The sequence below is a fragment of the Lithobates pipiens genome, unplaced genomic scaffold, assembly GCF_037356315.1.
Source record: "Lithobates pipiens isolate NorthernLeopardFrog02 unplaced genomic scaffold, aLitPip1_a1.2 Scaffold_8, whole genome shotgun sequence".
Classification (NCBI taxonomy): Eukaryota; Metazoa; Chordata; class Amphibia; order Anura; family Ranidae; genus Lithobates; species Lithobates pipiens.
Genome location: NW_027507903.1, coordinates 253,952,885 through 253,976,551, shown reverse-complemented (window position 1 = coordinate 253,976,551; position 23,667 = coordinate 253,952,885). Strand labels below are relative to the sequence as shown.

Here is a 23,667-nt window from a genome sequence, read left to right as displayed (position 1 = left end):
AGTGCAGTAGAAATCGTGAGACTGTCACCATCACCCTTTTAAGAGGATAAGTGGGACACGTTAGAATAGCGAGGAACTCTCAGGGTAATGTAAAATAGTGAGAGGCTCATACCTGAAATATAAACTTTGCATTGACTGGTCTTTTAGGAAGTACTCCCATTTCTATTTAACATTCAACAATGTGATTTCAGTTCTTTAAACATATTGTTGATTATTTGATTTATTTGAATCCAAAGAGTTGGTTTGAAGTATGTGTACAGTATAAAAACTACTGGAGAGAAAGCAGAATACACTTCAACCACATAAGTTCCTGATGACAACAGATTAATTATCATTACCATATGGATAATGTGATGTGATTTGTTGCTATGGTTTAACATAGTTTGCATGTCACTACTATTTTAAAATCTTAGACCTCTTTCACACTGAGGCGCTTTGCAGGCACTACAGCTCTAAAAACAGCGCCTGCAAAGCGCCCTGAAACAGCCGCCGCAGAAACCCCTGAGGGCTTTCACACTGGAGCGGTACGCTGAAAAAAGTCCTGCTAGCAGCATCTCTGGAGCGGTGAAGGAGCGTTGTGTATACACTGCTCCTGCCTATTGAAATCAATGGGGCAGCTTGGCTATTCCGCTGACATAGCGCTGCTGCAGCGGACTGAATGTTAATGCATTGAAGCTCTATAGTCTATAGTCTTATAATGAACTCACATGTAAGGCCATGTATGAATTTGGCATGGCCATAAAACTTGAACTCCTCATCAACAGTCTTGTTGCAGAGCCAACTCCACTAAATTATATATTAACCCTGACACTAGATAAGATATGAATTATACTTATAGTAGTTACATATCTATGACAATGTTTTCTGTTCATGTGATGGTCATTTTTATTTTCTATAAACAGCTGTATACCTATTTTATACATTTGCAGGTTTTGCAGAATTCCAAATGGATAGAGAAATTGTGAACTTTGAGGCATTGGGTACCATTCCATTCTTTGACTACAAACATTTTGCTTTAAAAACGTTTTTTCCCGAGGTAAGCAAATTATTTATATATAAGATTTACACATAAAATTAAAGGTGAATTCACCGGAGGCTGGTGTCCCTGGCTCCTTGGTGGATTTTGGATAGAGAACGTGTGTGTATTTGTTTGTGTGTGAATGTACAGTCAGGTCCATAAATATTGGGACATCAACACAATTCTAATCTTTTTGGCTCTATACACCACCACAATATATTTGAAACATACAAGATGTGCTTTAACTGCAGACTTTCAGCTTTAATTTGAGGGTATTTACATCCAAATCAGGTGAACGGTGTAGAAATTACAACAGTTTGTGCCTCCCACTTTTTAAGGGACCAAAAGTAATGGGACAGATTAACAATCATCCATCAAACTTTCACTTTTTAATACTTGGTTGCAAATCCTTTGCAGTCAATTACAGCCTGAAGTCTGGAATGCATAGACATCACCAGACACTGTGTTTCATCCCTGATGATGCTCTTCCGGGTCTCTACTGCAGTTCCTGCTTATTTTTGGGGAATTTTCCCTTCAGTTTTGTCTTCAGCAAGTGAAATCCATGCTCAATCGGATTCAGGTCAGGTGATTGACTTGGGCATTGCATAACATTCCACTTCTTTCCCTTAAAAAAACTCTTTGGTTGCTTTCGCAGTATGCTTCGGTTCATTGTCCATTTGCACTGTGAAGCGCCGTCCAATGAGTTCTGAAGCATTTTGCTGAATATGAGCAGATAATAATGCCTGAAACACTTCAGAATTCATCCTGCTGCTTTTGTCAGCTTTTGTAAGCAGTCACATCATCAATAAAAACAAGAGAACCAGTTCCATTGGCCGCCATACATGCCCATGCCATGACACTGCTTCACTGATGAGTTCCTTTCCTTCTCCATACTCTTCTCTTCCCATCACTCTGGTACAAGTTGATCTTGGTCTCATCTGTCCATAGGATGTTGTTCCAGAACTGTGAAGGCTTTTTTAGATGTTGTTTGGCAAACTCCAATCTGGCCTTCCTGTTTTTGAGGCTCATCATTGGTTTACATCTTGTGGTGAACCCTCTGTATTCACTCTGGTGAAGTCTTCTCTTGATTATTGACTTTGACACACATACACCTACCTCCTGGAGAGTGGTCTTGATCTGGCCAACTGTTGTGAAGGGTGTTTTCTTCACCAGGGAAATAATTCTTTGGTCATTCACCACAGTTGTTTTCCATGGTCTTCCGGGTCTTTTGGTGTTGCTGAGCTTACCGGTGAGTTCTTTCTTTTAAAGGATGTTCCAAACAGTTGATTTGGCTACACGTAATGTTTTTGCTATCTTTCTGATGGGTTTGTTTTGTTTTTTTCAGCCTAATGAGGGCTTGCTTCATTGATAGTGACAGCTCTTTGGATCTCATATTGAGAGTTGACAGCAACAGATTCCAAATGCAAATAGCACACTTGAAATGAACTCTGGACCTTTTATCTGCTCCTTGTAAATGGGATAATGAGGGAATAACACACACCTGGTCATGGAACAGCTGAGCAGCCAATTGTCCCATTACTTTTGGTCCCTTAAAAAGTGGGAGGCACATATACAAACTGTTGTAATTCCTACACCATTTACCTGATTTGGATGTAAATACCCTCAAATCAAAGCTGAAATTCTGCAGTTCAAGCACATCTTGTTTGTTTCATTTCAAATCCATTGTGGTGGTGTATAGAGCCAAAAACATTAGAATTGTGTAGATGTCCCAATATTTATGGACCTGACTGTATTCGTCCAACTATATATATATACAGTATCTCACAAAAGTGAGTATACCCCTTAACATTTTTGTAAATATTTTTTTTATATCTTTTCATGTGACAACACTGAAGAAATTACACTTTACAATGTAAAGTAGTGAGTGTACAGCTTTTATAACAGTGTAAATTTGCTGTCCCCTTAAAATAACTCAACACACAGCCATTAATGTTTAAATTGCTGGCAACAAAGGTGAGTACATCCCTAAGTGAAAATGTCCAAATTGGGCCCAATTAGCCATTTTCCCTCCCCGGTGTCATGTGACTCATTAATGTTACAAGGTCTCAGGTGTGAATGGGGAGCAGATGTATTAAATTAGGTGTTATCACTCTCACTCTCTCATTCTGGTCACTGGAAGTTCAACATGGACCTCATTGCAAAGAACTCTCTGAGGATCCGAAAAAAAAGAATTGTTGCTCTACATAAAGATGGCTTAGGCTATAAGAAATTTGCCAGGACCCTGAAACTAAGCTACAGCACGGTGGCCAAGACCCTACAGCGGTTTAACAGGACAGGTTCCACTCAGAACAGGCCTCACCAAAAAAGTTGCGTGCACATGCACAGCGTCTTATCCAGAGGTTGGGGAATTTTTCTTTGGGAAATAGAGGTATGAGTGCTGCCAGCATTACTGAAGAGATTGAAGGCGTGGGGGGTCGGCATGTCAGTGGTTAGATCATACGCTGCACACTGCATCAAATTGGTCTGCTAAACCCTATTGAGTATCTGTGGGGCATCCTCAAATGGAAGGTGAAGGAACGCAAGGTCTCTAACATCCACCAGCTCCGTCATGTCATCATGGAGGCGTGAAAGAGGACTCCAGTGGCAACCTGTAAAGCTCTGGTGAACTCCATGCCCAAGAGGGTTAAGGCAGTGCTGGAAAATAATGGTGGCCACACAAAATATTGACACTTTCAACCCAATTTGGACATTTTCACTTAGGGGTGTACTTTTGTTGCCAGCAGTTTAGACATTAGTGGCTGTTTGTTGAGTTATTTTGAAGGGACAGCAAATTTACACTGTTATACAACCTGTACACTAACTACTTTACATTGTAGTAAAGTGTAATTTCTTCAATGCTGTCACATGAAAAGATATAATAAAATATAATTAAATATTTACAAAATTGTGAGGGGTGATACTGTATATATATATATATATATATATATATATATATATATATATATTTGACAGCTAAAAGGATAAGTAATTTGTAAGAATTCAAGATCACTCAAATAAACCATTACAATATATTACAATGAATTATTTATGAAAAACATATACAGTCCTTTTAAAGTGACAAACTTTTTAAGACGTACAATACTCTGTTTTCCGTGTATTGTATGCTATTGGCCCATTGAACCACTCTATTTTTGTCCATAGCATTTAGCTACATAAATCAAAAGTAGAAAAAATTGCATTCATGGCTGGATCTTGACCATAAGTACCCATTTATGCTAATGTTTAGATGCGTAAATGGACCTTACGCACCACCACAGCTACCTAGTGAATTCAATGCCAACATTCAGAATGACTGAAGAATGAGGTCATTACATGCCTATACTGGTGCTGCTGTTTACACCTTATTGATGTTTACATCTCCCTCTGAATGAATCATTTATGCGGAGTCAGCACAGGCACAGAATGACTTCAGCTTTCGCACATTCAGAATGACTGAAGACTGAGGTCATTATGAATGGCTCATTCGGGGGGGGATGTAAACATTATTATGTAATCAGTGGTAACGACACAGATGCAGAATATACAAGGATGGTGTAAAGCGGATACGGACAAAAAATGTAATATATATATATATACACACAGTAGGACCTTTTCTATACATCGCCTATATTTAAATATACTTGCAATCTACCTTTTATTCCCCTTTTACATAAAGAATTTTTTTAGGCCCGAATTAAGGGTTTTTAATGATCCAGTCATAAATTTGCTTTGTGAAGAGAGGGAATAGTCCTTTCTCGATGCATTATACAGTCTGGCTTCCACAGGAGGTTATAGGAAGGTTAATATAGCAAATATTACCTTCAAAATACACCAGTGGGGAGTCAGAAATCCAGGCAATGCCTCTAGGGAAGTGAGGACTTCTGGGGAATTTTTCAGGAGCCTGTGATTAGTGAACATGGCACATTGGGCTTCATAATAGATGCTGGTCTGTGTAGTTTTTTTTTGTCCATTCTCAAACTAGGCGACTATTCTGACATAGGAATATAACATTTCTATGAGCACTGTGATCCCAGCTAGATAAAAAAAGTTGCCCCTGAAACAATGACAAACAGTTATTATAATTAGTTGTATTGAATGACAGTCCAAAATGTCAATAACATGACAATATGTGTGCTGTCAGACTCAAGCAAAAATTTTAATAATTATATTGGACCTTCAGGCCCCCAAGAGAGAGGTGCACCACCTGTGTGTGAACAAATATATAATTCATTTCAACAATAAACTGATAAAAAGCTTGTATGAATGTACAGTATGGATTTCTAAACTATGGGGTCCAGTACACTACAAATGCAATGTTTTTCCAAACTTCTTTTTAAGTAAAATATAAATATTGGAAATTGGTTTGTTGTAAACTTGAAATAAAATGCAATTATCTGTGTTCTTTTTCAGTCTGAGGAAAACAGGCAGGACTTAAGTGAAAAATTGTGTGAAAATGTTCCTTCCGTAAGTTGAAACTTTGCGGTTTGAGGGTAATAGAAGAATACTATATATATATATATCCAAGTCTGAAGTGTAGACATGGGTTATAAGAGATGCAAAATACAAAGTGAGAAGCTTGTGTGAAAGCAGACCTGTGTGTCCCTCTGTTAGCTGGAAATTCCTTTTAGTTTCACCGCAGAACCATATGAAAATTTAGACCATTTAAAAAGCTTAAGTCAACCTGTGAAGTAAACCTGCATACTAAAGTAGTTTTATATTTTGAACAGACAGTTAAAGCACTTTGAAGCATGCTCTTATTCTCCACTGTAGCTCTAAGCTTTGTGTAGAAAGTTTTCTTCAAAGTTCACAACAGAGGCACTGAAATCTCAATTTCCTTACCCTTTAGGCCTTTTTCACATGGGTGCTTGAGCCCATGCAACTTAAATTCTGGTGCTTTCCAAGAATAGAATTTGCTTTATTTTTGAAGCTGTCTATACTCTAATCTCATGTTGACGTGAGCACCAGTGTATTTCCGAAAAGGTGGGGGACAGACTCTCCTCCTGAACCATACCAGGCCACATAGGAAGGGTACCTGGTCAGGTAGGCCCCCCTAGCAAAGCACGTTGTTTACATGTTGATTAGGACAAGGGCCTCTTCCCCATAACCCTGGCCTGGTGGTTGTGGGGGTCTATGCGTGGGGGCTTATCTGATGGCTCCCAACGTGAACAAGTAGGGGGGTACATAATATCCCTACTCATTCACAATTTTTTTTTAACTATATATGAAAACATTTACATACTTTAATAAGTCCTTTATTTGAAAAAATCCACAATGTAAATCCATTGTCAATCACACTGTCCAATGATGCAGATCCCACTCTGTTAAATTTGTGCTGTCACTGAACGCTGAACATGTAACTGATGTTCAGTCTGAATGTGGAGTTCATGCCTAGTGAAGAGACAGCACTATAGGGATTATTTGGACATAAGGACATAGTTATGATTTTCAAGCAAATAGGCTGAAATATGAGTCAATGTATTATATTTGGGTGTAATTTTGATATGTTGATATTGATAGAATATTCAAAGAATATATACATTAATACATCCCATGGTTATCAGTAATGAGAAATGGGTATTCATTATATGGTTATGCATTAATGCTACATCACAGACCTAGTCTCAAAATACCAACCTAATCATTCTCTTCGTTCTTCTCAAGACCTCCTGCTCTCTAGCTCTCTCATCACCTCCTCCCATGCTCATCTCCAGGACTTTTCCAAAGCCTCTCCAAGCCTATGGAACTCCTTACTCCAATCTGTCCACTTATCTCCTATTCTATTAGCTTTTAGATGATCCCTGAAAACCCTTCTCTTCAGAGAAGCGTATCCTACCCACACCTAACAGCTGTATTTTCATTTTGTCCATCTGATCATCCCCCACAGCTACTACTCTTTGTTCCACTTTACTGTCCCTTCTATATTGTAAGCTCTAACGAGCAGGGCCCTCTGATCCCTCCTGTATTGAAATGTATTGTAATTGTACTGTCTCCCCCGATGTTGTAAAGTGCTGTGCAAACTGTTGGCGCTATATAAATCCTGTATAATAATAATAATAATAATAATGAATAGGGCAGAAAAAAATTGTTTTGTATATACATTATGTTTGTTAAAATTCTCAGTTATATTTCATGACAGATACAATATGAGCTTTGATTCTATGGAAACTGCTGCTGCAACTTCACATTATGTACAGGGGGGTCACTTGCTCAGCACCTTGTTCATTTAGAAAACGTATTGTATTCTTTTCAAGTAAATGTTCTGTCAACATACAAGGTGGAGAGGAGGAACGGATGAACGCCATGATCTGTCTTTGTGCAGTCATACATTGAAAAGAATACACATTTTTAAAATGAATGGGGTGTCAAGTGAGCAACTGTTGCACTGCAACATACGTCAGAAAGTCATGTTGGGGTGCCATTCAAAATTATTGGCACTGCATCGTGTCATCAAATTTGACTTGTGGTGTCATACATTGCGGTAATGTATGCATTCACGGGTGCATTATGACAACAATCCAGCACTCTAGCAACGGGTGAGACTTGTGGCAGCACTGGTTCATTGTATGCTTGTTCCTCAACTGGAAATAATCCTAAAAATTGTAATTGGCGCTTTTATTGGCAAATGAGCATGCAACTTCCCTAGCTTGTTCAGGTGTTATTTTATTATAGGGTCGCCATTCACTTTTTTGTGTAGAATAAAATGATTTGTTTCATTGTAAAATATTAATTTGTGGTCCATTTCTCAACAGCCTTTCCAGAAAAATCCTAGAATTCAAACAGATGACAATGATGCTGTAACTATTTTGAAGAACTTATTTCAGAACCAAGGATTTCTGGTTCTGCTGATTCACACCTTAGAAAAGCAGAAGAATTTCTCGGTCAAGGACAGGTGATAAAGTCTGATTTAAAAACAAATGTTGCTAGGTTTACTTACATTCAAATGCATAGATCAGCCTTTCCTCAACCATGGTTCAGTAGAATCCTAGGGTTTCTCCAGAAGTGGATATGGGTTCTTTAAGCAAAGAGTAATTTCTACCTTTCAAATAAGTAACCACTGACACAAGTGATGTGATCACCAATATATGGGAGCACCACACTAGCCGCTAATGTAAGAGGGCATACACTGAGCAAACTTGTAAGATGGCTCTTTTGGAATGACCACTAATATAAGGAAAAGATACGTAAGTAAGATACTTTTTACTGACCACCAATGTAAGGGGGTATTTCTCCACTCACCACCAATGTAGGGGCATTTCTCCACTCATGACCAAAGTAAGGAGACCTTCACTATTGACTACCAATGTTAGAGGAACATTACAACTTTTAATGTCAATTTCCAATGCATTTCCTTTCTGATTATTATTATTATTATTATTAATAATAATAATAATAATAATAATAATATTATTTGTTTACTTTCATTATTATTTCTGAAAATATGTTGTATAAAGCAGCTCTGGGTGTCACCTATGCTAAGAATCCCACCATTTTTTCTTATATATCAGTTTACTGCTTGCGCTACTTTGTAGACACTGCAATTGGTAATAGGGGTCACGTTATTTTAAGGGTTTCTTCAAGGTTGATAATGGCTGTAATAGATTTTAATTTGCCTGAGCATAAGGTTCATCAAACAAGGACAGATTACCAAGTGAATGTGATATCTGAAGTTTTTGACCTGGCTCTTCGATATTGAAGTTTACAAGTTATTTTTATGCAAAAATACCAGCTGATCCTGCAAGAAATGCAGTGCCCTTGTAACTTCCTGTGCCCTGTGCTAAAATCAGAAACTATGTTATCAGCCCTCCCAGCTATCTTCAGTGAACTAAACAACACCTCTATGTACTAGAAGTGAGAGGGAGGAGGTGTTTGTAATAGGAGAGTAGCCTAGGGTGACAACGCTGCTCTGCAAAAGATACAGTACAGTAACTGAGCCTTGTCACTCTAGGACACAAAATGTGTTACTTGAAGGATCACCAGGTGATGAAAAAAAAATGAAAAAATGCAGTCATGATATCTAAAGACTGGTAAGTTTCAATATATTACATTTTTGTTTCTCCTTTTAAGATGTTTTTTTGCATATATACGATGCAACAAACTTTAACGGCCCTGGAATGGTGTGTCTACACTGTATGGTTGTTCTACCTATCCTATAAAAATGTTTTTTTATAAATACTATAAGATAATCGCCTATGAACATTTATAAGTTAGGCTTTAAATATTATCATTAGCGCACAGCAATAATAACAGTAAGAATAATAATTATAATAATTTTAGGTTTGTTTCTGCCTTGTAACATTTCATTTCTATGCCTATATTGACCTCGGAAGGATGTAAGCAAGGTTCATGCAGAGTGTAAATGCTAAACACCGAATTTCCTTTTTAAAAAAATACTATAGCTTGCTGCTGCTACTTTTGTATGAATAGTTCAGGGAGAATTTTTATTGCTTGATCAATAAACTTTTATAAAGATACAGAATCAGAGCTGAACTTTTAAACAAAGAGCATTATCTTCTTCATCACCATTTATAGTAGTCGATACATGATGATTTACGTTTTAACAAAAGCATGCTAACACAATAGAAATTGTTCCTTTGCTCTTGATAATTATAAAACTGGATTCACATGGGCAACAAAAAAATGTTGTAAACATTTCTGGCCTAAGCCCCCTCTAAACAATGGGGTTGAATTTAGCTCAGTTTCCCGGTCTGATTGGTTGGCAGTACTGTGCGACTGCCTGAATGTTTTGACCTTAAATAGGAGCTTCACCTGTCTATCAAAAAGCTGATACAAGTGCTGTGGCTGACAATTTGTAAAAAAACAAATACAGCCCAGGCCTTGAAGTCCAGCAGTCTCTTTTACACACCCTCTGTATTCTTGAAATCTTCTGAAGCACTGCTGCGCATGCGAGAGGCCAATAGGATTTGAGGCGACTGTCCTGAAGCCTCCTGGTATACACATCACACATCCCAAAAGGTTTTAAGACAGTTGGGCGGGCACCTTGTTCACCTAGCTGAACAAAGAGGGAATGGGAGCAAGCACCACTAAATAAAGTACTAACAAAAAAAAAACTGAAAAACAGCTGTGAATGTGTAACAGACTGGGGGGAAGATGAGAATGATGCCGCGTTTGATTTTCAGCTGAAGGTCTGCTTTATGTAGCCCCTCATGGGGAGAGTGATTTGACAGCTGGCTGAACAACTATACCCACCACAATATACAGTATCTCAAGTATAGTGATGGACGAACTTCCGACGGGACGTTTCGCGAACGCGAAACGCGAACGGACACAAACGTTCGCGAAAACGACCGTTCGCCGCGGGCTCCATTGACTTCAATGGGAGGCGAATTTCGCAAACCTTTAGGTCGAATTTGCGGCCACGGGGTAATTATTAGGGGGTAGCACGTAGTCCCACCACCTGGACAATAGCATAATACATGTATGAGGTGAATTTGGGATCGATAACTACAAGCATTTTTTTTTTATTTGGGAAATTGTTCTGACAATTCAGGACTATGGAGCTAATGAAGGCAATGGAGGAGAGGGAAGGTCAGGGACCAGGGTAGGCAAACAAGAGGGTGCAGGAGATACAGAGCACTGACAGCAGCACCGTAATACAGAGCACTGACATCAGCACCGTGACATACAGCGCTGACAGCAGCTCCGTGACATACAGCGCTGACAGCAGCTCCGTGACATACAGCGCTGACAGCAGCTCCGTGACATACAGCGCTGACAGCAGCTCCGTGACATACAGCGCTGACAGCAGCTCCGTGACATACAGCGCTGACAGCAGCACCGTGACATACAGCGCTGACAGCAGCTCCGTGACATACAGCGCTGACAGCAGCTCCGTGACATACAGCGCTGACAGCAGCTCCGTGACATACAGCACTGACAGCAGCTCCGTGACATACAGCGCTGACAGCAGCTCCGTGACATACAGCGCTGACAGCAGCACCGTGACATACAGCGCTGACAGCAGCTCCGTGACATACAGCGCTGACAGCAGCTCCGTGACATACAGCGCTGACAGCAGCTCCGTGACATACAGCGCTGACAGCAGCTCCGTGACATACAGCGCTGACAGCAGCTCCGTGACATACAGCGCTGACAGCAGCTCCGTGACATACAGCGCTGACAGCAGCTCCGTGACATACAGCGCTGACAGCAGCTCCGTGACATACAGCGCTGACAGCAGCACCGTAAGCAGCCCCAGGAGGAAGTCAGCACAGCACAGGGATGGTGTGATCCCCTCATAATAAGAACCCCCAGGAGGAAGTCAGCACAGCACAGGGATGGTGGGAGCCCCTCATAATAAGAACACCCAGGAGGAAGTCAGCACAGCACAGGGATGGTGGGAACCCCTCATAATAAGCAGCCCCAGTAGAAATATGACACCGCTCAACCTCTTCAAAGAGGAGGGTAGGGGCATATAGTACGGTGTGCTTTTTTGGGTCAGGGAAGTGAGCCAAATGAATTAAGAAGGTCTGTGTGCTTGATTCCAAAAATTGTTTATAGACATATACATGGTCTACTGATCACATGTGTTGAATTCCTCCGAGATCCATGCCTCATTCATTTTTAGAAATGTGAGGTAGTTAACACTGTCGTGAGCTAGGCGAGTACGCTTATCGGTCACAATCCCCCCTGCTGCGCTGAACGTCCTTTCGGACAGGACACTGGATGAGGGGCAAGCCAACAGTTCGATTGCAAATTGGGCAAGCTCTGGCCAGAGGTCAAGCCTGCCCACCCAGTAGTCTAGGGGTTCATCACTCCTCAGAGCGTCCACATCGGCCGTTAACCCAATGTAGTCGGACACCTGACGGTCTAGGCGTTCCCTGATGCTGGATCCGGATGACACCTGTCGATGGGTCGGCTGAAAGAATGACCTCATATCCGAAGTCACCAACACATCTTCAAACCGGCCTCTTCTTGCAGGCGCTGTTGGATTGGTACCCGCAAATCCTTCTCTGGGAGTGGGAATTGCTCCTCTGCCAGCGCACGCAAAAGCAGAATGCAGCATTTCTCGAAGCAAGGCCTGGAAGTGCTGCATTCTGACAGCCCTCTGCGACGGCGGTAACATTTCCGCCATTTTGTGTTTGTACCGGGGATCTAAGTACGTTGCCACCCAGTACTGGTCCTTGACCCTCATGCTTTTTATACGGGGGTCCCTATTAAAACACTGGAGCATGAAGGCCCCCATTTGCACTCAAGCGGAAGGTATGTGGTGGTGGTGGTGTTGTTGGTGGTAGTGTCTTTGGGGGTGCACATAGCAGAGAGTGAAGAAGAGGGTGCAGATCGAGAGGATGAGGAGGGTGCAGAAGAATAAGGCTGAGTGAGCCACTCAACCAAGTCTGGTGCGTCCTTTAAAGTAATTGAACGCACCTTCTGCAACTTCCCACTTTGGCTCAAGGCTGTTGCTCCTGCCCTACCCCTACCACCCCTGCGGAAGGGCCTGCCTCTTCCTCTGCCTGTCATTTTTTAAATCACCCTGTGACAAAACTCTTAGTCCCTATACCGCTGAAGGACTGCTGCAGTATAGGGCAGCGGTCAGCAGTAGTGCACGTCAACCCTATGTATTGTGGACCGATAGCGGTCCTTACAGAACAGCAGACTGTACTGCACTCAGGCCTATGTACCGTAGCACCCTATACCAAGTTACCAGTCCTTATAAAAACTTTTGTGGACCAAGCAGGTTGTGTGTTAGTGTTTAGCAGACTGTGCGTCAGTCCCTATACCGCTGAAGGACTGCTGCAGTATAGGGCAGCGGTCAGCAGTAGTGCACGGCAACCCTATGTATTGTGGACCGATAGCGGTCCTTACAGAACAGCAGACTGTAACGCACTCAGGCCTATGTACCGTAGCACCCTATACCAAGTTACCAGTCCTTATAAGAACTTTTGTGGACCAAGCAGGTTGTGTGTTAGTGATTAGCAGACTGTACGTCAGTCCCTATACCAATGAAGGACTGCTGCAGTATAGGGCAGCGGTCAGCAGTAGTGCACGGCAACCCTATGTATTGTGGACCGATAGCGGTCCTTACAGAACAGCAGACTGTACTGCACTCAGGCCTATGTACCGTAGCACCCTATACCAAGTTACCAGTCCTTATAAGAACTTTTGTGGACCAAGCAGGTTGTGTATTAGTGTTTAGCAGACTGTGCGTCAGTCCCTATACCGCTGAAGGACTGCTGCAGTATAGGGCAGCGGTCAGCAGTAGTGCACGGCAACCCTATGTATTGTGGACCGATAGCAGTCCTTACAGAACAGCAGACTGTACTGCACTCAGGCCTATGTACCGTAGCACCCTATACCAAGTTACCAGTCCTTATAAAAACTTTTGTGGACCAAGCAGGTTGTGTGTTAGTGTTTAGCAGACTGTGCGTCAGTCCCTATACCGCTGAAGGACTGCTGCAGTATAGGGCAGCGGTCAGCAGTAGTGCACGTCAACCCTATGTATTGTGGACCGATAGCGGTCCTTACAGAACAGCAGACTGTAACGCACTCAGGCCTATGTACCGTAGCACCCTATACCAAGTTACCAGTCCTTATAAGAACTTTTGTGGACCAAGCAGGTTGTGTATTAGTGTTTAGCAGACTGTGCGTCAGTCCCTATACCGCTGAAGGACTGCTGCAGTATAGGGCAGCGGTCAGCAGTAGTGCACGGCAACCCTATGTATTGTGGACCGATAGCGGTCCTTACAGAACAGCAGACTGTACCGCACCCAAGCCTATGTACCGTAGCACCCTAGACAGACCAAGTTACCAGTCCTGATAAAGAGCTTTGTGGAACAAGTGAGTTGTGAATGATTAGCAGACTGCAGCAGAAGGGCAGCAGTCAAGTATAATATTCTTTCTATATTTGGAAGAAAGAATATTATACGTGTACAAGCCTATTACCGTACCACTGATACCAGTCCTGAAAAGAACCTTTGTGGAACTAATAGTAACAGCAAGTCTTTAAAATTATCCTCACTGCCTGACACACTGCTTCCTGCCTGTCCCTATACAAATTGGCAAAAAAGAGTAGGCTGGAACGATTAGCTGGAATAGCTCTTTTGTGGACCTGATAGTAACAGCTAATGATGATGATGATGATGATGATGAAGAAAGACTAATCTGGCTGAGCTGTCCCTAAAATAGCAGCATACAGCGCTCTGTCCCTTTATCTAAACTGACAAAAGAAACTCAGGCTGCTGACCTAACACCTATACCAGTCCTGAAAAGAACTTTTGTGTACCAAATAGCTAGCGTTTTCTCTGTCCCTACTCCACACAGGATCCTTTCCCTACAGTGACAGAAGAAAGAATGTAAAATGGCCACCGGATCGGGTGTATTTATAGGTTAGGGGGAATGTCCAAGTGTCCATGAGCTGTCATGTCTCAATTGGTTGTCCTGTAACACATGATAAACGTGTCACGAAAGGTTAAAGTTCTTGTATACATTAAACACGTAAGTCCGCCGGGGCGAACGACGGAAAAAGGCGTTCGAACCCGCGGACGGCGAAAGTCGGAAATTCGCCGCGAAACGACCGCCGGGCGAAACGTTCGTCCATCACTACTCAAGTACACCCCTCGCATTTTTGTAAATATTTTATTCTATCTTTTCATGTGACAACACTGAAGAAATGACACTTTGCTACAATGTAAATTAGTGAGTGTACAGCTTGTATAACAGTGTAAATTTGCTGTCCCCTTGAAAATAACTCAAGCACACAGCCATTAATGTCTAAACCACTGGCAACAAAAGTGAGTACACCCCAAGTGAAAAATTCCAAATTGGGCCCAAAGTGTCAATATTTTGTGTGGCCACCATTATTTTCCAGCACTGCCATAACCCTCTTGGGCATGGAGTTCCCCAGAGCTTCACAGGTTGTCACCGGAGTCCTCTTCCACTCCTCCATGACGACATCACGGAGCTGGTGGATGTTGGATGTCCGTTTGAGGATGCCCCACAGATGCTCAATAGGGTTTAGGTCTGGAGACATGCTTGGCCAGTCCATACCCTTACTGTCAGCTACTTTAGCAAGGCAGTGGTCATCTTGGGAGTGTGTTTGGGGTCGTTATCATGTTGGAATACTGCCCTGTGGCCCAGTCTCTGAAGGGAGGGGATCATGCTCTGCTTCAGTATGGCACAGTACATGTTGGCATTCATGGTTCCCTCAATGAACTCAAGCTCCCAAGTGCCGGCAGCACTCATGCAGCCCCAGACCATGACACTCCCACCACCATGCTTGACTGTAGGCAAGACACACTTGTCTTTGTACTCCTCATCTGGTTGCTGCCACACACGCTTGACACCATCTGAACCAAATACACTTATATTGGTTTCATCAGACCACAGGACATGGTTCCAGTAATCCGTGTCCTTAGTCTGCTTGTCTTCAGCAAACTGTTTGCGGGCATTCTTGTGCATCATCTTTAGATGAGGCTTCCTTCTGGGATGACAGCCGTGCAGACCAATTTGATGCAGTGTGCGGCGTATGGTCTGAGCTCTGACAGGCTGACCCCAACCCCTTCAACCTCTGCAGCAGTGCTGGCAGCACTTATACGCCTATTTCCCAAACACAACCTCTATAAATCATGCTGAGCACATGCACTCAACTTCTTTAGACGACCATAGCGAGGTCTATTCTGAGTGGAACCTGTCTTATTAAACGGCTGTATGGTCTTGGCCATCATGCTGCAGCTCAGTTTCAGGGTCTTGGCAATCTTCTTATAGCCTAGGCCATCTTTATGTAGAGCAACAATTCCTTTTCAGATCCTCACAGAGTTATTTGCCATGAAGTGCCATGTTGAACTTCCAGTGACCAGTATGAGAGAGTGAGAGCGATAACACCTAATGTAACACACCTGCTCCCCATTCACACTTGATGCTGCGTACACACAACCGGACTTTCTGGCAGAAAAGGTCAGACGGTCTTCCCGATGGACTTTCAACAGAGTTCCAACGGACTTCCGAATGAAAGGACTTGCCCACACACGAATGGACTAAGTCCGTTCGAAAGTCCGTTAGTTTTGAACGTGATGGCATAAGACAGGACTAAAAAATAAAGTTTAATAGCTAGTAGCCAATAGCTTCCCTTGCGTCGTATTTGGTCCGTCCAACCAGCATACAGATGAACTGTTTTCCAGATAGGAATTGAGTCCGTCAGACAGATTTGAAACATGTTCTATTTCTAGGTCCGTCAGATTTTTTTAATGAAAAACTATCAGATTAGCCCACACACGATCGGAATGTCCAACGGACTGATACCGTCGGACCTAGTCTGCCAGAAAGTTTGGTCGTGTGTACACAGCATGAGACCTTGTAACACTAATGAGCCACATGACACCGGGGGAGGAAAAATGGCTAATTGGGACCAATTTTCACTTAGGGGTGTACTCATTTTTGTTGCCAGCGGTTTAGACATTAATGGCTGTGTGTTGAGCTATTTTGAGGGGACAGCAAATTTACGCTGTTTTACAAGTTGTACACTCACTGCTTTACATTGTAGCAAAGTGTCATTTCTTCAGTGTTGTCACATGACAAGATATAATAAAATATTTACAAAAATGTGAGGAGTGTACTCAATTTTGTAAGATTCTGTGTATATGTTGGATGCTCTTCTGCATTCAACACCCATGTCATTCTTTGTATCTTTTACAAACTAAGAGTACTTTTTCACACAGTAAGGAATTGATTAGATAAAATAACATATTTTCACTATGTTATGGTGTAATGCAAAATGTATTTCAGAAATGGTGATGTTAAAAATGATTTGCAGAGTTCAGAGGTTCCAACCCTATTTCAGAGTTTCTGAACCTGTTATGTTTACCAGCTACAGATGGCAGTACTGTGTCTCACCAGAAAGTTCTTCAATCATTGTTCTTATTGATTACAAGGACGGTGTAACTGGCACTAACATTTCACCACCATATGTTGGATTTCCAATGAGATAAAACAGAAAACTCAGTTATGCAGTCGACCAACATCATACCAAAGCAGGCATTCCAATTGTGTTGAGCTTATGCCTCAAGAAACACATTATATACTGTACATATAAAGATTCTCACCAGACCTTATCCTTTGATAAGCTTACAGCCAACTACAACTATAAACACAATAATGCAGTTAAGAAATTAGCATGAAATTTGCAGATTGGGAGAAGATTTATACACGCACAGGAATAATTGTTCTAGTGGGAATTAAACCCAGATCCTCACCAATGAAGAACTCCAGTTGTAGTTGTTGCACCACCATGCTATAAAGAAAACATGCTATAAAAAAAACTTTTGTAAAAGGTTTAAACATCATGCGTAGAATTGTGGGATGGAATGCATATGTATTTCTTTAAAAAAAATATATATATATGTTTGAATTTTGTTGCTCCTAGATGTTTGTTTGCATCCTTCCTGACCATCACCTTTCAGAACAATTTGCTCTATCTGACCAGTTTGCTTGATACATTGATTAAAGATCTAATAGAGCAATCGAGCAACAAAAATCCAAAGCTGATGCTAAGGCGAACAGAAACAGTCGTGGAAAAGTTATTGACCAATTGGATGGCCACTTGCTTGTATGGCTTCCTGCGGGTGAGAAAAAAATCATGCTTACAACAGTTTGGATGTCACAAAGCTGATTATTTTTGTTTCCGCATACAAAGCAATATATGTTTATGTGGTAAATGTCTTATAGACATATCTAATGCACGTTTTTTTGAGGTAAATTGTTTATTAGCACCATGTCTGTGTTTATTTAGATTAATGTTCCCATCATAAGGCACATTGGCATAGCCCTAGGTGGTTGTACATAGGGGTTAACATACAAGTTTTTGTATTTTTTTGCACTTTTTCTATTTTTTGTTTAGCGTTACACGTTTACTTAGATTGTACACTTTTTATCTAAAAATATCCATTTGGTTGTGTTAGCAGCTTTTTCATGTTTGGATAGCTCAGTGTTTTCTTTTTTCTTTTTCTGTATACAACAGTTTGGATGTCACAAAGCTGGCCTGCTGTTCTGCATTTAATAACTTATTTTTTTGTATTCCATTATTTTAGACTAAATTTTAGATTAAAGATGTGACTTTTATTTGATCAATCCTAATTATAGTTTACTCAGGCTTTGTGCAGAGTTGCTGTTGAGGGGTGGCAAAAATGCACAGTTGAGCAGCGTTTATGCTGCCCGCCAACCATTTCCCCCCACTTAAGCTGCAATACGTGATGGATGGGAATGTTTACACACCACAGACATGATGCTTTGCTTTGTGCACATGGAAAAGTTCACCCATGTAGCGATCTGCCTTTTCATTAAGAAAAGGGCTCATTGTAGTAACCCAGTTCAACCATCAAAAATGAATATCACTAATTGGACTTCTGTGATTGGAAATCTGATTGGTCATTGTAGGACATGGCACTTTTCACAGCAACAATATTGTGTTGCTTTACTTTAAAAAAGGCCTGAATATACCATTACAGATGACACTGTCTTGACAGCGTCAATAAATAAAATGTTGTGCTGTCTTTTTGGTATATGAGCTCCTCCTGCTCATAAAAGAGGCAAGTGAATGCAAATTAATGAATTTCTGTTCCCTATTTTAATTATTAGACTGCATGCAAACACACATAGAGGAAGCTGAGTCTGGAACATTTATGCAGAACTGAAGAATCTGCTAATTGGTGAATTTTATTTCAGTATGAGTGTCCCAAATTTGCATAGTTTTGCACACTTTGCATATTTTCCTGTAAGTGAGTTTGCAAAGTTCTATTCTTTGTGGCTATTAAGGGACACATTTAAATGACAGTTTCCTTTAAGGACCCAATGGGGTTGATTTAAAAACAAATCGACCGTGCACTTGCAAATGCAGTTGCTTCAGAGCTTATAAATGAGGGGGAGAACTGCTGACTTCTATCATCCAATCATATGCAAGCAAATTCCTTTTTTGTTAATTTTTTTTTCTTTCATGTGATTGGGTATTCTTTGAAAAGTGAAGTTTTACCTCATTTACTAGCCTTTGGAAAAGCTATCCCACAAACTTTTGAGCTCTGTAAACTACAGGCTTTTCACAACAAAGAAATAAAGATGACAGAGAAGAATATGTGAAAGGCACTATTAAAGTGGGAGTAAACTCCCATGCATAATTTGTACCTATAGGCTTACCGATAGCTACTGTAAATATGTCCTAAACATGCACCATTTAGGAGATTTTTACTATACATGCTGCTGGTTATGTCACAGGACTTCCTTCAAAGTCCTGTACCATAAATGTTTCCCCTGCGCATGTGCGGGAGTGAGGTCATCAGGGCTCCGGCCAATCACATAGCCAGAGTCCACGAACCCGGGAGGAAGACCAGGTGAAGATGGAAGCCTTGTCAGTGCTGACAGCTTGCCACTGGAAGGGCTTCGTTCTAAGGTAAGTTTCACATAACGTACTAGTATGGGATGTATACTAGCACAATATGGCTTTACTTTGCAGGTTTCAGAAAAAAAAACACACAACGGTTTACTACTGCTTTAAGCTTCACCTTTTGGCTATATTGAAAATATAAACTGTAAAATATAACATATCAATTTGGGTTTCATAAGGTTTCATATTTACTTGACTAAAATGTATACTAAAATACAAAAATTTACCAATAACTATACAGTGCAAGAGTACATCTGATTGCGTATAATTTGAATTGGTTGTTTTACGCAGACCTTCACGCTACATATTTATTGGTAAATATTGTAGATCTAACTGATACAATCTAAGGGCAAGTAAAGAGGTGTGTGCCCAACTAAAGATATGTAGGTCTTACCATAGGCAGTCATGCAGGCCTTGAATGCCAATTTACAGATTTGCTGAACGAATCTGTGTACTAAACAGTATTGACCAGATGGAGTTGCATGTCCTGCACCACTCAGTCTACAATAACTGCATCCTGCAAACACATATTGACCTGAGTGTTACATAGCTCCCAACTGTTCCTGATTTTGAGAGACTGTCCCTGATTTGGAGCGATGTCCCTCTGTCCCTCATTCCTCCTCATTTGTCCCTCATTTTGGTCTGCTCTATATAGATGTATATAAAATGCTCTTTTTATCTATCAAAATGTGTTTTCCAGTGCTAAATCTTTCATCTAATTTCTAAATGGCTGCCTTTATAAATTTCAAAAGCCAGTATAAAGGAATAGTAGTGGTAAAAAAAAGCAATGGTACAATTCTCCTTTAAGGGGGTGTGGCAAGGGGTGTGCCCTATGCCTGCATACTTTTGCCGATAGGTGTCCCTCATTCCCCTCTCAAAAAGTTGGGAGGTATGGTATTATTGCACATAGGGTTTTCAAAGTTTGGTCATGCAAGTGTGGGCTAGTATGCTTTTATTTTTCTGACCGCTTTTTAATCTCTACAGTGCCTGTTGTAAAACCCAGGATAAAGCTTTGGATTGTATGTTTTACATAAAGTCTTGGCTCCTTTTAATGGTATGTCATTACTGTTTAGGAATCTGTGGGAGAACCTCTGTATGGTCTTGTTTGTACCCTGAATCAGAGGATACACAAAGGTCCCATAGATGCAATAACAAGTAAAGCCCTGTACACTTTGAATGAGGACTGGCTGTTATGGCAAATTACAGACTTTAATAATGTTGTAAGTATTTTTTCCTGATTTATTTGTTATGGTTTTATATAAATTACCATATAATACAATTTACTAGATTTACAAGGTATTTGTGGTATTGTTGTACTATTTATGCTGTGTTTTAGATACTTTGCAGAGCAGTATATTTGTTGTATTAGACATACAGTATGATCACTAGACATGCAGGTAGGTTAATTGGCTTCTGTCCAAAATTGGCCCTGGTATATGAATGGGGACCTTGGAAGGGGGGCTCCTTGAGGGTAGGGACTGATGTGAGTGTGCAATGTACAGGGATAGGGACAATTGTAGACACTCACTCAGGTTGAGCTGGATGGACTGGTGTCTTTATTCAACCTTACTAACTATGTAACTATGTAACTATGTAACTATGTAATTTAGTGAACACAATGTTAGTTACAATCAGGAGCGGACTGACCATTGGGCCACTCGGGCACTGCCCGAGGGCCCCATACCACTAGGGGGCCCCATCAGGATTGCCAGCCTCAGTAAAAACAGGGACAGTATGTAAACATTTGTGTTTTTTTTTACATCTGTCTCTGAAATGTCCCTTACCGACATCCTTTTGGTCTAAAAATCTCGAGATTACAGCTGCCCCACCTCTCCAGTACCTTCTCAGCCAAAAGAAACATGTCTATGTATACTGTGTGATTGTATACTGTGTGTGTGTGTGTGTGTCTACTGTGTGATTGTATACTATGTGTGTGTGTGTGTGTGTGTGTCTACTGTGTGGCCCCATAATCTCCGATTGCCTGGGGGCCCCATAATCTCCTATTGCCCAGGGGCCCCATGAGTTTTCAGTCCGCCCCTGGTTACAACACACATAGATTCATAAGCACATTATGCAAAGTTACCAGCACAGATTATACAATGTTATAATGACTTCCCTGTCTAGTTCTGTGTCGTTTCTACAATTTGAATACATTTTTTGTCCCCATAGGACTTAAATGTATATTACCCAACACCAGAAAGTGAAGTTGTTGATGATGCCAGTCCATGCATAAAAGTAACAGTTCTGGATTGTGATACCATTGGGCAAGTCAAAGAAAAAATCCTTCAAACGTTCCTGTCAAAAAATGGATATGCTTTTAGCTTCCCTCCTTGTGACATTTGTTTAGGTAGGTATTTTTGAATAAGTTCAGTGTTGTTAATAATGTGGAGTGATTTGTGGTATGGATAAAACAGAACAGTAATCTTTCTACTTTGAAGTAACACTTTCTGTGAACAACACTTCAAAAACGTCAAATACCCAACTCATTACTGAAGGGCAACACTTGGATCTGCTCTTTCATGTAAACCTTAGTATAACTCAATAACCACTTATTGTAAGCTCCATAATAAAACTTATGACTAATGCTGGCCATATACTATACGAAAAATCAGCTGAACCCATTTTCGAAAAACTGACATTCGGCAGTGAGATCAAACGATGGCCGATAAATCGTTCAGTGGACATAAATGAATCAATTTTTTGTTTGTTTTTTTACATGTACCTACTGCAAACAGTTCGGATGGGAAACACATTAACCTTTCAATTTATCATTCCTTCGGCAGAAAAATTCCAAACTTGTCCTTCGTTTTTTTTGGCTCAAAAACATCCCAACGATTATGGATTTTGTACCCATTAACTGGCCGAAAAACAAATAAACTGGCCAAATGACTGAATTTCAGACGATTTTTCGTATAGTGTATGGCCAGCATAACCCTTCTCTGTGGTCTTCCAAAAAAACAAACTGAGCCACTATCCTGGATGCTGCTCCTTTTGAAATTTTTACCTCTAAGGCCGCGTACACACGAGAGGATTGTCCGTCCAACTAAGTCCGTCAGACAATCCGACAGACAGTCCGTCCTACTTTTGAATGAACGGACTTGACCACACACGATGAACAGACAGTCCGCTGAAAGCTTGCGCGATGACGTGTACAGCACGTACGACGGGACTAGAAATACGACGTCCAATACACTGCAATGCAACCTTCGGCCGTGTAAATCCTTTCTGAGCATGCGCCATACTTAGTCCGTCCAACTAGCCTACTTACGAGCGGACTGTCCGCTGAAACCAAAGTTGGACGGACAATATTACGGAAATTCCGAAAGACTTAGCCCGCCAGACTGTCCGCTGAAAAAGTCCGCTGAAGCCCACACACGAGCGGACTGTCCACTGAAACACGTTTCAGCGGACTAAGTTGGACGGACAATCCTCTCGTGTGTACGCGGCCTAACTTTCAAAACCACAAGCCACAATATGGCCTTTTAAGTGGCTTAGAGGTTCTGCCTTGTAGCACTAGGGTCATAGGTTCAAATCCAAACCATGACTCTACCTGCATGGAGTTTGCATGTTTTCCCTGTGATTGTGTGTGTGTGTTTCTATAAAATACCTGTAATAAATAATAATACATTTCTTCATTAATCTCATGATACCATTTCAAACATTGATTTCTCCTATTCTCCAATCTAGTTACCTCCCCACATTCTCAAATCCAGCACATCGGATGGTTCTCTCCCTTTTTCTAGAATTTCCTATTATATACTATATGACCCTTTCATTGACGCCTTCAAACACATCCTTAAAGTGTTACTAAACCCAGGACTCTGCATTCACTATTTCTGGGTTCCCACAGTACACAGAACATGGAAATGCAATAATTTTAGTAAACATAAACTGTTAAAAATCTTCTCACCAGCAGTATATAGCAGTCTTGTGACTTCTATCAGTGCCTGTTTAAAGCTTGTAGGAGGAGTTTTCATACTGCACTGGCTGTCCTATCAGAATGCAGGACCCCTGACCCTCTCACTGAACAGTGCTGATTGGCCTGCACTGATTACATGCACTATCCCAAGTAAAAAAAAAACTCTCTAGCAATACACACCAAACTGAGCATGTACAGAATGACTCCAGTAACTCTGTCTTATCTGTACATGTTTTGAGGAGCAGTGCAAAAAGGAGAGGATCTGTGCATACAGAATCAAACAGCCTTTTTACACAATGCAGAGGATTAACCCTTTAGGTTCCACAGTGAGTATAACAAGCATGC

At 41.1% G+C, this 23,667-nt stretch overlaps 1 protein-coding gene across 1 annotated transcript in view; it reads left to right on the top strand.

Annotated features, from left to right (window-relative positions):
* The window catches only part of PLXNC1 (plexin C1), a 160,330-nt gene that overhangs the window by 107,412 nt on the left and 29,251 nt on the right, over positions 1–23,667 (top strand). Inside the window, exons 17-22 of the mRNA XM_077470617.1 lie at positions 930–1,036; positions 5,429–5,482; positions 7,768–7,907; positions 17,394–17,592; positions 20,477–20,623; positions 21,573–21,750. Of these exons, the coding sequence (XP_077326743.1) occupies positions 930–1,036; positions 5,429–5,482; positions 7,768–7,907; positions 17,394–17,592; positions 20,477–20,623; positions 21,573–21,750 (825 nt within the window). The remainder of the gene's footprint in view (positions 1–929; positions 1,037–5,428; positions 5,483–7,767; positions 7,908–17,393; positions 17,593–20,476; positions 20,624–21,572; positions 21,751–23,667) is intronic.